At 28.9% G+C, this 15299-nt stretch overlaps 1 protein-coding gene across 2 annotated transcripts in view; it reads right to left on the reverse strand.

Moving 5' to 3' along the window:
• LOC142328869 (carboxyl-terminal PDZ ligand of neuronal nitric oxide synthase protein) overlaps positions 1–15299 on the reverse strand; it is a 902536-nt gene that overhangs the window by 98825 nt on the left and 788412 nt on the right. For both annotated transcript variants that reach the window (XM_075372996.1, XM_075372997.1), the window contains one exon: positions 6621–6777. In XM_075372996.1, coding sequence (XP_075229111.1) covers positions 6621–6777 — 157 coding nt within the window. The remainder of the gene's footprint in view (positions 1–6620; positions 6778–15299) is intronic.

Genomic DNA, 15299 nt, shown 5'->3' on the forward strand with positions numbered 1-15299 from the left:
GTTCATGCAGCATTCACAAATAACGAGCTATCAGCAGAGGACGGTGGCCTCCTCGTTCCCCAGAGTTGTCTACTTGCCATTTTTTTCCTTTGGGGGCTATTTAAAGGAGAGAGCTTATGCATCTAATCCCCATAATATTGATGAACTGAAGGTGAACATTCAATGAGAAATCAACGCAATTGACAACAACGTTTTACGCCAGATGACTCTGAATTTGATCAGTTGAGAACAAAGTGCATCGATGCCTAGGGTGGTCATTTTGAACATCTTTTGTAAAAATAAGGTAAATAAATGCAACATTTAAATTACGTTTCTAGTATTGTTATAAACGAAATAGGAACTTTTTAATAAAGTGGATCTCGAAGTTTTTATAAAATTTTACATTTTTGATTACTATCTGTTTTTCAACTTGAAAAATAATTTTATGCAAGGTAGCATTAGAGCAAGGAGGTCAAATTTTTACCTAATTTTTTTTTTTATTTTTAGCAAATTGTATTCTACGTGCAGTTTAATTTTGATGATAAAAACGTCATTTGAACATGGAAGTCAACTGTGAAGCAAATGTTTTACTAAGAATTTTGTTCTTCTTTTTCCAATATATTTTTAATACTGTCTGATTTTTAAGATAAAATTGTCATTTCATCAAGGATGGTAAGTTCTGATTCATGTTTTTTTACCGACCATTTATATTTTCCGAAATTGTACCTAAATATTTCATAATCGTACCCCATATCCAACTACGGGACACAACGATCGACAGCAATATTGAGATAATTCAAAGATTCCAAAATACACTGGTAAGAACCATAAAAGAGGCATAATTTGTTAGGGAGTTGAGAAATTTATGACTATCTAGGCTTCATTTACGAAGAGATCCAAAGAATAAGCATGCAGTACAAACAGAGGTTAGAAAAACATGTAAATTATAAGGCAGAAAATCTATTGGACAACAGCAAAGACAAGAGACTAAAACGTTTCCATGTGCTGGATCTGTGAGATGTAACCAGAGGAGTTATCTGAAGAAGGAAGCCATTAGCGGGAACATAGGATGATTCTATCACTGCCTAGTAAACGTCACTTTGATAATCTACAAATTGTAGCTATTGAAGCGAAGCTTCTTAACGCAGGCTTCGGGATGGGGAGTCGACTGAGAAAAAAAACTAGCGTCACGAAAACCCGTCACACGCTAGCTGATTCCCTCACTATGTCTACCGCGTGCTATATATAGATACTAACACGCGTGTTCGGTAAGCGCTTTCTCTCTCTCTTTTCTTATACACGGTTTATGTGTATACGCGTGAAATAAATATGTAAATAATATGTTTTTATAATTTGTATTTCATTGTTAGTTCATATTTCTTACTAATAAAAATCTTTATCATTTGTGTATATTGCGTATACGTTATTTTGCACCAATAATAATTCATATAATGTTGCATAAGAAGCTCCGCTTCCGTCGAGTCTCCGCGCAACAAAGCACTGATTTTTATTTACCTTCTAATATTTGTTTTATCTATACTGTTATTTTCATAAATTGGTATTGATAACATTGTTTTTATTTTTCTCATTCTGTAATTTATTTTTAGTGCTATGTTTAAGTTTTGGACTTTACTTGGTTCTACTGTACAAGTGCTTCTTTTTATATATGAGGTGTTATACGTTTGTATTCTATAATGAGGGGTTTCGTTAGGGACCTCTCTTTATAACTCAAATTTACTTATGGTCCCCTACGAGGTACCGATTTTAATGTTAACAGATAAACAAAAAAACTGCACAATTAAGGAATAAACGTTTAAAACCTTTATGAGATATTTAAAATAAAAATCTGTCTGAGTAAACCCGGAAAGGTTATACAAACCTTTACCGGCTTTTTTATGATATTGAAACGTTTTAAAATCAATAAATAATTAATAAAAAACTCACTTTCAAAATAAGGGGTCTTTTACAACCAATATTTTTTAAGTTTCCCGTAAATATACCATAGTAATATAACGCTGTATATATATTTTTTTGTCTTCAGTCATTCGACTGGTTTGATGCAGTTCTCCAAGGTTCCCTATGTAGTGCTAGTCGTTTCATATCGATATACTCCCTATATCCTCAATTTTGTTTACATATTCTAAACGTTGCCTGCCTGCACAATTTTTTCCTTCTACCTGTCCCTCCAACATTAAAGCGACTATTCCAGGTTGCCTTAATATGAGGCTTATAAATCCATCTCTTCTTTTTGAACTATATTTTTCCAAATGCCTCTTTCTTCATCGATTTGCTGCAACACCTCTTTTCATTTGTAACATCTTATTTTTAACATTCTTCTATAGCACCACATTTCAAAAGCTTCTAATATTTTCTTCTCACGTACTCCGATCGTCCAATTTTCACTTCTATATAAAGCTACGCTCCAAACATATGCTTTCAAAAATGTTTTCCTGACGATTAAATTAATTTTTGATGTAAACAAATTAAATTTCTGACAGAAGTATTTTATTATCCTATAATAATATTTTCAAATTTTCAATGAATAGTAATTATTTATTTAAATAATCTTACGTAAGAATGACCACCATACTTCAACTAAACAAAGAATCGTTGAATTCGAAATTTAGTAAAAAGTAAAAATTGAACGGATATTTATAAAAGTACGGATGGTTTGAACTAATTTTTTTCTATTCTGTTAAAACGGAGTGATATTTAAGGAAAAAACGAGGAAGATTAATAGAAGTTACTGAATCTTAACAAAAAAAATCAAATAAAAATCGGGTCTATAGTTTCAAAAACTCTTACGTTTCAAGTGACAGACTTCCCGTTTATATTATCTATGAATAGATGCAGACGCTAACCAGAATTAAATTTACGTATAATATATGCAACAGAGAGTTATCTTATTTCTTTTATCAAGTTTTTTTTTTAAAAAAGAAGCTATTTCTGACGTAATCTTCTAAGGATATTAACCCCAAACTAAGGAATATTTTAAAAATAGTGAATAACAGAACCATTATATTTAAATTTCTAAAGTTAAAAGCGAGAGATGTAATGCAAAACTAACGAACGAGAAACTTTATTTTGGTTTACATTAGATAAAGCTTCTACGGTTTTATTCTGCTGCATATTGAATATGAAAAATCCTTTCCTCGAAATAACATTAAAAATATTTTATCTAAAAACTAATTGGCATAACTTTTTCAAAAAATTTAGTACTGTTAATTACATCTTCAACAAAAACAAATAAATCAACTAATCTATTCTAAATATAGAAGGACTTGTTTAAAAGTAGTGGACGAGTAAGGGAAAAAACTTTACACAGTATAAGCTATTTTTAAATTAATGAATTTTTGGTTAAATGTACGACACTATTATAAACAACATCTATACATTTAAATATTAAAAAACATATCAATAAATAAATTATACAATGTGATTTTTACAATATCGGTTATAGAAATAAATTACAAGGTACTTATGAAACATTTTTAACTGCATTAAACAAGAATTTTGTTGAAAAATCAACAAAATTTAGATTTACGAATAAGCAATTTCCGTTTTAGGCTTTAATTAGTCTTTCCATCGCGGTTTTACTTTATTCATTCTGTCGTGTCTTCATCCAATAAGGTGAACACACACAGATTTCCTGAATAAATATATTTGAATCTATATAGTTTTTCAAGTTCACTTTTTTGTATGAAGAACAGCAGATAATAAGAAATAGAGGAAGAGAAAAAGTGAAAGGAGGATCAAAGAAAAAAGGAGGATAAAAGAGAATTATAAAATATAGGTGTAAAAAAAAATAATGACCACACGCTGAAATGGTAAAGTAACTATTAATTTAGCATGGTAATTACTATTGCAACAAATATCTGAAATATCAAAGCAATATTAAAAAAGGAAGAGTTTACAATTTTTATAAAATTTTTTATTTGCGTATAATTTATTATCATTATTTGTGCACAACACACCTATCAACCAACCACCAATCTTATACAATTATATTTCTCGTTAATTTTCTATTAAAAAAAATACTAATAAAAAAATTCAAAATTGAGTTCTCGAAGATTAATTTTGATATTTGTTTTTTTTTCTTTATAAAAGATCGGGGTATCGACAGCTACAGTTATTAGCCCTGTGGGAATTGGTAGTTTATGAAAAGATGTCATACCTGACCGAGATTCGAACCCGTGAACTCTGCACAAAATTCCGAGACACTATCTACTCAGCCACGGAGTAAGGCCAATCAAATTTAAATTAAAATTTTTAGTACCCGATAACAATTTTGAAAAGGAAGAAATTAGTAGAAAAGTTTTTCCGTTTAAGGTGTTTTCTACTGGAAATATTTAGCAGAGGATTGAAGAGTTAATGCAATGGGAATTTTTATTAAAAAAAAATCTGAAATAATTATTATACACGAAACGAAAAATTACATACATTTACCTCTACAGTACGTAAGGAAGGTCTATTTAAATTTATTATTTTCCAAAACGTTCAATTTTCTGTTCTTGGTGTCAAGAGTTGTAATTTTTTTTTAAAAAGAAAACGTAGGAATCATATGAAAATGTACGTGTAAATAAAGTTCATCCTGATAATGTAGTTTTAACGTCTAAAAATTTTGTTAGATAGTCATAAAAAAAATTATAATCTAAGAGGTTTGTCTATAATTTAAGCATTTAAATAGTTTTACCAAGGAACAATTTCTATAAGGCAGCTATTTTTTCTTAAATTGTTATTTTGGATCACTATAAACACAGGAAATATTATTTTTAAATTGACCTATAACCTTGTATGCAATTTCATTACTCCTATTAACAACGAGATTGGTTTTTCTATATTACAGGGACAAAACTAAGGAAGAGGCCAAATAGCATAACAAAAAAAAAAAAAAAAATGAACTACAAAGCAGAACAAATTTGCAGAAAAAAGTAACAGAATAAATTACATAAAGATTTATAAAAGTGTGTGTGATACAAAAATTTATATATATATATATATATATATATATATATATATATATATGTGTGTGTGTGTGTGTGTGTGTGTGTGTACGCGCGTGCGTGCACCCACACAAACACAGAGAGAGTGAGGAAGGAGAATAATATTTTTCCTTTTACTTTATAAAATATTAAAAAGTGAATTCAAAAAATTATTCTGATTTTAACTTCAACTTTCAGCAAATTATTGACATAAATTAATTTTGAAAAGTTCATTCATTAAAGAAAACTTTTTAAGATTTCAATAATTAAATAACACAACTTTACATCACGGAATCCGTTCAACAAATTTGAAATTGTTTTATCAAAATTCTAGCAACGTAAATATTTAGCCTTCAATATTATCCCCTTATCGTATATTTCTGTATTTTTCTTTTTAATCTAGACTTACGTTTCAATATAAACCAAATATAAATTAAAGTGAGCGTAAGCCGAAGAAAGTGAAGCCCCTTCACCTTCGACTTGAAGGTGAAGGGGCGAAGGACAGCCCACTGTGGAGCCGTCGTGCGTATGCACTTGTTCGGATGGGCGACGGTGATGAAGCACGGGGACTCTGGACCCCTGGACCCTAAAGGCACCTCCTGCGTCCGCGCAATGCTTAAACTGCAGGACCGACCTCGGAGGAGGAGAAACGGTGAGATAGGAGTTTTAGTCGGTAGAGTGCGGGTACACATAGGCTCTTAATAACATCTAGCCGAACCCGTGCGAGTCCGACACTCCCCCATTTATGGGGGTGAGTAAATGGCATTTCTCAGACTCATCTATAACAAAAAAAAAAAAAAAACAACTGAGCGTAAAGTGTGGTGTAGGGTTGTGAAAAAATAAGTCCTCATTAAAACGGTTTAAAATCTTGACCCAGTGATTAGAAAAATGTGCAACAGCATCATGTAAGCGTAGAGTACACTATATAATTCCAGCTAGTTTAACTATATGAATTATTTTATTCATATTAATATGCTTCAATGACTACTAAAAGAAATTTATAAGAATTATTTTCTTAAATAAATTTATTTATGAATGGTTTTTCATTACGTTTAAACGAAATTACAGAACTCAAAAATAGTATTACTGGAAAAAGTGGAATATTTTATTTCTATTTATCCGGAATTCCTAAATGGTTTTCAACAAATAAAATTTAACTTATAAGAATAACAAGTTGTAAAAACTTTTTAACAATAAATTTAATAACAAAACTTTTTTCTATCAAGATTTTTATGTTGTGACCCATAATAAGAAGAGTATAGTTTTCAATATCTGTTGAAACTTCATCGAATAAGCCCGTAATAACCAGGGAAGAAGGAAATATAAAGATTTCACAAAATACAGAATAGAAGAATAAAAACTATATTAAAGGAAATATTCTATAAATTTTCGAAGTAAAAAGAATTGTTTATTAAAGTACAAACTTTTTTTTTAAGAAACAGAAAGAAACATTAATATTATTACCTAACAATAATAGAAAAAAAATTAAACTGCTATAAAAATATTTAACTCCTTGAATAACAGACATCCACAATAAATATTTACAAGTACACATAATGACCGCAAAAATGTTTACATTATTTTAATAACCACTAAAAAGAAATACACATAATAAAAAAGAAACCAAATAATAAAAAAAAAAAGTAAAATTAAACATACCTTTACGTTGAGTATCGCTTTGTGTAGGGGGTTCACTCTCTCTTTCACTGGGTGCAGTCTCAGCATCATCATCGTCAGGCGTAGCTGCCGAAATAGATAATTTATGGCAAACTTCAAACGCCTGGCCGACTGTTCTAACTATCCTCATCGCCTGGCTCTGTTAACAAAAATAAATCTTAACTTTTAAAATGGATGTAATTTTAAAAAATAAAGAAAATAAATATCTTATAATTATTTTCAACTCTTTTTTGTAAAAAACTTGAGTAATAATTAAAAGTACGTATTACAGATATAATTATATATTTTTTAGCCGGATCAAAATATCTGTAGTATAGAGAATACATAAAAGACTGAAACTCATATATAAAATACCATTATTTCAAAATTTATAGTATTTGTGTGACAGTTTATATTAACAAACATAGATAAACAAGAAGCATTAATACATATTATCTAGCATAACTCGGGAACGCCTGGAGCAATTTCAACCAAATGCAGTACACATATGACTTACTCTTTGGAAGAAAATACTGTGGGGGTACGATGACCCTAGCAGCTCTAGAGGAGAATGGGAAGGATGTAACGTAAAAATAATTGAAAACGATCGATATTAGTGTGAATCCGAAGTTTTCGGGGTTTCTAGGCCGATTGGTGACAGTCCTGATGATAATTAAGTCCAAGTTTAGTCGAACAGAACTCTGTAGAACCTTCTGAAAATTTTTAGAAATCATTATTCCTCGGTCTTGGACTCATAATGTTCGAGAAAATTCTAGCTAGAATTCACTCGAATCTTAGATGATCAAATTTAAGGGAGGCTAACTCGGCAAGTCTTCCAGTTTATCATCTCAGAAAATTAAGATAAATAAATATCCGGGCAAAGGCAGGTAATCAACTAGTGAATACGCGCGCGCGCGCTCACACACACGCTCACGAAGCCGTAATTTTTTTTAGGAATTACTGCTTAATATTTTCAAAAATATTAGTATTTTAATATTTCGACGTAATCATTTTACATAGAATCTCATAAAATAATTAACGAATAGAAAATCAATGTAAAATATTTTATAGATTATTAAATTTCATTTAACCTAAAAATTTCATGAAAAATTAATCCTAATGCTGATTACACTTTAATACAAAAAAAAGTAATTTTTATCTACATATCTTCACTTCAACTTGCCGACATAGATTAATGAAAAATAAATTTAGAGTATTCGAAGATATTTTTCTTAGCTATTTTTTTTTTTAAGAAAACATCAAAAGCAAACTGGTACATTTTAGGATTTCTTTATATACGTACGTATGAGATATTTTGTCTTGTATGCATAGATCTGGGAAAAAATTCTAAAAGTATTTGTTTGCACGAAATTCTTTATAGCAACAAAATATGGAGAATAATAAAGAAAGATAAAGGAAATAAAAAAATGGATTTTGGCATATGATCTATGGAGGCGATGTTATTAGGTGGACTGATTAAGTTAGAGATAAAGAAAGCGGATAGTTCGAAGAGAAAGAAATTTGGGAAATTATCTAGTAAAAAGGCGAGAGATTATATTAACACATCCAGAATAAGTAATTTTCGTAAAAAAAAAAAAAACGGCGTTTGAAGGGTAGAACTACAGAAGAAGTCAAAAATTAATGTAAAAACAGATGTATAAACACGTCGGATGAAAAACTTGTTAAGGTTAGACATTTTTTTGCGAAATCTTTTTTAACAATACTGTAAACGGCCGACACGGATAATAATAGAAACATATTGTCAAGGATTTTTGCCTTCAAATTCCTCTTAATAATAATAATAAGAGAAATAATAGTAATAATAATATTATCCAAGGATGGAAGTAAAATTGGAATGTTAAGATCGATGAAGATACGTCTGCACATGTAACCCACCGGGTTGGTCTAGTGGTGAACACGTCTTCGCAAATCAGCTGATTTCGAAGTCGAGAGTTCTAACGTTCAAATCAGTAAAGGCAGTTAATTTTATATGGATTTGAATACTAGGTCATGGATACCGGTGTTTTTTGGTGGTTGGGTTTCAATTAATCTCACATCTCAGAAATGGTCGACCTGAAACTGTACAAGACTACAACACTTTATATACACTCATACATATCATCCTCATTCATCCTCTGAAGTAATACCAGCCGGTGATTTCCGGAGGCCAAACAAGAAAAAATAAAGTCTGCACATGTAAATTTTATTTTAAGAATAGAAACATTCCAACTGAAACGCTAATTGGTTCAAATTAGGGAATTTGAACCAATTAACGTTTCTACCTAGGGAGGTAGAGGAAATAAAACACTTGGATAAATGTCACTTAATTGTCATGCGTGGAAAAATATGTGATGAAAACAACTTGGAATGAAATAAAACTGTGTCAATTGTTTTGGCTAGTTAACATGAAATCAAAGTTCTCACTCATTAAAAAACAAAATACTTATACAAAAATTATATTATAACCAATTTTGACTTGTTTTACCAGTGCCCGTTGTACGTTATAAACATACAGTGAAGTTTTACCATGTGATATTTTAAGAAAATTATAAATGATCTTAAAATTCCAGGGATGAAAATATCGTTTCTCCTAAAAAATGAAAAATACCTTAAAATTTAAAATCGCATCAAAATCCTTTAGTAGTCGATTACCTAGAAATCAGCCAACATACTGACAAGTAAAAAATATAATCAGTTTATATCAATTTAAATAACTCAGATTTATATAAACGTAATCAGTTAACTGATTAGACGTTAAAATAAATGAATTTAAGTGATTTTTAAAGTATAACAATTGTGGTATTATCTTCTACAAAATCGAATTATTATCATATTTTCTGAAAGAATTTTTTAAGTTTTTAAACTAAAGGTATGTAGTTAGGCTATACTAAGTATTTGTATTTTCTTTGCGAATGGGATAGCCGAGCTAGAGATAAAGATTATGTTACCAAAGAGTGGAAAAAAGAGAACTTAACTCCAAATTGGAAAAATGTTATTGATGAGCCCTTAGTTGAACAAAAAAAATTATATTTTCCTCCTCTCCATATCTAGCTAGGACTAATGAAAGATTTTGCAAAAGCAATTAAGAAGCATAGTCCCGGATTTTTATATATCAGGCAGAGATTTTTTCCGAATGTAAGTGAAGGAAAAATTAAAGAAGGAATATTTGTTGGTTCTCAAATAAGAGAGTTGATCAAAGATGATGTATTTAACTAAATGTTAAATAATGTAGAAAGTGCAGCTTGGGCTTCATTTAAAGACGTTTGCAAAAATTTTCTCGGCAAACAAAAATCCGACAATTACCACAATATTGTTAATCAACTTCATACTTCATACAAATCTATAGGATGTAATATGTCTTTGAAAATACATTTCCTCCACTCATAACTGGATTTTTTCCCGGACATTAAATAGCCTCAGGGCTATTTATAAAAGAAAAACATCAGCGAAATCATTCTAACACAGGGATGGCCATGCAAAATTATAAATTTTACAGATTTTAGCTATATTTTCCCTTAATTTTTTTTCAAGCGTAATTTATTTAAAACTAAGGGTGACAGAAAAATTGTTTTTACAGATCTGTAATGTACGCAAAAAAGCAATTCAAGAAATGGTATCACATTCAGAGAAATATTAAAAAACTTTTTTTGTCTATTAGTGTAATTTATAAACGTTTAAATATCTTATATATAAAGCCGAAAGTTTCTTTTCTCAAAACGACCGATTGCTTTAAAATTTGTAAGTTACATTCGTGTTATTCTAGGGAAAGTTTTAACCAATAGACTGATTGATACTCTAGCTCCCTTGAGGTGAAATTCTGAATTAAAGATAGTCATTAAAGAAAATAAAGATTAATCTTTTTACTTCATTATACTTCTGTTACTATGGAAACAAAAATAAGTTAATTTTTCGTCGTCCAAGATGTTACTACTTTAGTTACCACAGTTACTACTACTCTCTCTTTTGTAATTTACTTTCTTTTTCAGGTTTGTATAAAGAATGAATACTTTAATTGTTATTTATCAGTATTATTTTCACAATCTTGAGGGTAACTAACACTAAGGACATCCAAGGGCCCTCCGGGTAAACGGGAATGGCGAGTAGAGCGAGCTCTGCGGCCCTAAGGTAGGCTCCGGAGAGCTCCTGGAGGGCTCCCCGGTTTTGCTGGGCCAACCTGTGTCCCAGGGGTTAGACGGCTAGATCGATCGGCTAGTAAATAAATAACTTCCATAGTAACTATTTTTACTATGTAATCAACTAGAAAAATCACATTAGTTTTTGTAAGTTTTTTAAATCGGATTCTGATGTTGAAGAATCCGATTTAAAGAAAACAACGTAATAGTTATACGTGCTGAAATACTTTTTTCAAAATCAACAAATCGGATTTTATATTAAAGTTTTCACACCGTTCTACAGTGCACGCGCTCTATCGCAGTTGGTTTATTTTAATATGTAGACTAAGCTATTTTAAATGTATGAATTTTATTAAATATTACAAAAAAGAAACAAGATGTCTTAAAAATGATATAATTTAACAAATTCGGTCGCATAATTTCAAAACTAAACAGTGAAAAGGAAAATAAAAACTATCCAATTACCGTAATTTCATGGTTAAATTTGTCTCAGTTTAATTAACATTAGCAATTTATGGTATTAAATTCTATTTTATTTATCGAAAAAAGTTTTATGAAAAATTTGTATTTGATTAGTGTAAATAAAAAACCTCTAAACTTCTAGGAGTTAAACTTTCACCAATCATATAAAACAGGATAAAATTATTAATATCGATAAAAAAACGGGATTATTACATTTCCATTGGTAAGTTTTGTGGTCTAGAGAGTGAAAGAATAAAGCATTTCTCGTTTTCAAAATTTTAAATTTGTTAATTAAACCAACACATCATCACGGATGATATGTTGATATAAGAATTTAGAGAGTGAAAATGGTAACCATAAAATAAAGAGAAATCATATGTTACTAATTGATAGAAAGAATGGGTAATGATTATAATTAAATATTATAAAGAACCTAAAATCGATATGCAAAGTTATGTTTTCGGCTCCTATTGGAAAGTAAAAAACAAAATTTTTATATTTAAACATTTATTTTTTCTTTAATGAATCTTTTGTATGTACGGAGTGATAGTGAAGTATGGAAAGGCTTCTTCATGTTTCAAAACAGAGGGAAACTAGAAGGTAGAAACATCTATAAATCTATAAAGTTAAAAAATTACTATTTTATAGGTGTTTGAAATTTCTGTTCGCCATCTTGGAACTGCCATAATGATCAAACTTTTTATTTAAACAGGAAGATTTAGTATGACTATACAAGACATGTAATATATGATTTTAACGTAAACTCTTACGAGAAAAACTACAGCGAAAACCGTTTTTCTATAAATACATGCGTTTTCGAGTTATAAGAAATCAAAGTTACAAAAACTGAAATAACGTGGAGAAATAAAACGAGTTCAAACGCTCCGTAATAACTTTTTAGTTTTTTCTTTCAGAAGTACACCCAATAACAAACTTTAAACAATTAATAATAATAATTTAAACTAATAAAAATAGATATCCAATTATATGCTACACTACTGCTAGGTCAACTGATATGATTTACCAAAATTTTTAATTTTAAAACTTAGATATTTTTAATTCTAAATTACATAATACAATAAATTTTGAAAGTATTTTATTCAGATAGAGTTGAATAACAATAGTATAATGTATTATTAAAAATCTGATGTAGACACCACATGACTTCCTTGTACGCCTGTTAAATTAACATATACACATTTATTTAAAAAGTACATAAAGTTTTATTTCACTAATAACTTCTGATTTTTTCATATTTATTTTTATTGTTATTATTGAATTATTATTTATTGTAAAACTTTTTTTAATAATTTCTAATAAATATTTAAATTTATTATTAATAATTATTAATAAATCAATATATTTAAATTAAAAGAAAAGTTGAAAAAAAAAGAAGGAAATGAAGTCAGTTTCGAACCGATATGTCTTCGCCTTGAAAGATTCAAATATTTCATTAATTAAAATTTTATTTGGCTATAACTCTGGAACCAATGAAAATAATTACCACTTATGACATACCGTTAAAAGCTCTCAATGAGGGCTTATTACTGCAGTTAAGAAAAAGCCCAAAATCCAAAAACATTGGATTTTGGACTTTTTAGGACACTTTTGGTTCAATCGATTGCAATCAAAACGGGCGGTGCACAACCAGATGTTACAACAAAATCCAAAATTTCAATACACTACGGCTGCTAATCTCTTTTGAGTTATGCGAGATAGATACGTACGTTCAGACGTCACACTGAAACTAGTCAAAATGGATTCAGGGATAGTCAAAATGGATATTTCCGTTGAAATCTGAAAACAGAAATTTTTCGCGATCACAATACTTCCTTTACTTCGTACGAGGAAGTAAAAACGCATGCGCACATATATAAAATAATAAAAAAATATTTTGAAGATAATTGAAAAAATATGCAAATTACATTTAAACAAGCAAACCTAATGTGCATTATTTTAGAACACCACTCATGTTTTCTGGCCAATTATTCAAATCAAATGAATAATTTAATACTCTCTAAATGAGACGGATGAAATTGGTTAATTTAATTAAACCCCGATTACTCAATTAAATCAGGCAAATACATTATATCTAGACGTAATGACATCGAATTTAATTCAATGTATTCACAGTTAAATTATATACACATCGAATTTTACAACATTATAGATTAAATACATTAATGGACTTTTAAGTTTTGATTAAGTAAATTGGAAAATGATATGAGAAAATTATTTAATTTAAAGATGTTTTAATATTGTTTAATGTTATATTTACATGCAGAAAATCTTTAAGAAAATCCTTGCCTCAAAAAAAGAAAAAAGCTGGTAATAAAGTTGTTATACTTTCCTAGTATTGGTTATATATTCTTATATAGTGGAAAAATATTATACATGAAAAATGTTAAAAAATCGATATTTTTCAACTTTAACCAGCTAACCCCAAAATTTCTCACACAGTATTTTTTGTGTCATTTACATTACAACTACTATGCTTAGGAAAACAAAAAAAAATCGGTTAAAAAATATGCAATAAATAAAAAGATATTTTGATATTTGGGAAATGGGAAAATTGGAGGAACCCTTTGGAATTATTGATCCAAAGCTCTTATAAACAAATTGCCCCATAAAAAAAATTTCTGTGCCAAATTTCATAAAAATCGGTTTATCCAGTCAAAATTTAAGTTTCAAACACTACAACACACACGTACATACGGACTTTACCACCAATTTTTTTTTTTGTTTTTTGTGAGGATCCTGTCATGAAACGTGGAGAAATTTAAAAAACAAAAAAAACCCATACTCCATTTTTTGACTGATTACGCTTTCCTTTTTGTACATACCTTTAGAACTATAATCCCAGGAAATGATAGAGGCAAAGTTATACAACAAATTTTTCAGAAAATAAATATCTTATTATAATGGGTTCGTTTAACTATTTATTCTAGCATACTGTTTTACTTGTAAACGATTACTAACATATAATATATATACATATATTCTACGTGTAACTAAGAAGGTTGTTTACCAGAAAATTGCCAAAGTATTTTAAATAAATGGTTACTAAAAAATAAACATTTTAAATTTAAATATTTTTTTTGCGTAAATATTAAAAATGTATTATTTCTATTTCGTAAAGCTAACTCAAAAATAGAATATTAATAACAGAATAATTCTAATGCCAATTTTCTTTTGTAACAAGAATAAAATTAAAAATAAATATATGTGTATTTATATAAAAATGAAGAAATAAGGAAGAATACTTTTGAGTTCAGGTTAATTAATAATTCTATAAATTTTCATATCATATAAAAACAAACACCATATATCATCATAAAAAACAAACATCGTTTCCCAGAAAATTTTCATTATAAAAAAAAAAAAAATTGTTGTCAGTTTCATTAAGAATAAATTAAAAAATCATAAGACATTTACAATTTACTGTATACAGGTGTACCACGAAGTTTTCCTGGCACTTTCATAACGTATTCTACTCGTGAAAATAATGGAAAAGATCAAACAAACCAATTTCCTAAAATGCTTCGTTTGCGAGTTGCGGCTAATAGAAGATTTAACCTCGGATTTCAGGTATCCCGGTGAAATGAAGTCGTACTGAAATTTTTAGAAAGTTAAGGGTTAGAAAAAAATTAGTGATTTCTGGTTTTTGACCTGAAAAAGCGAATAAAATAGGCCCTAAAACCATATCTGCATTAGATTTTGAGAAATTTGGAATGAAAACTAATAAATTAGGGTAAAAAAAACCCTGTTTTTTATGTTTCATGTAAAATAAATTTGTTAATGGGTAAATAAGTACTGCATTACTTCAATGGCAATCCGATCACGTTCAAACTAAAATTCATAGAAAACCTATGCTTACGACAGCACAGTTCACAGTATCTGATATACTTAATGTCCCTTGTAGAATGATTATAACTTCACATTATTAATCAGCTGTAATTTTATTGACCATCTTGAAACAATAATTATTCAAATAATTTATTGTACTTCTATCATTAATAAAAAAAGAACTAATTTTTATTTATTTTCACTTTAAACTTGTGATCCTTTTAAATCTTTAACAGGAATT

Source organism: Lycorma delicatula, chromosome 8, assembly GCF_047948215.1.
Source record: "Lycorma delicatula isolate Av1 chromosome 8, ASM4794821v1, whole genome shotgun sequence".
Lineage (NCBI taxonomy): Eukaryota > Metazoa > Arthropoda > Insecta > Hemiptera > Fulgoridae > Lycorma > Lycorma delicatula.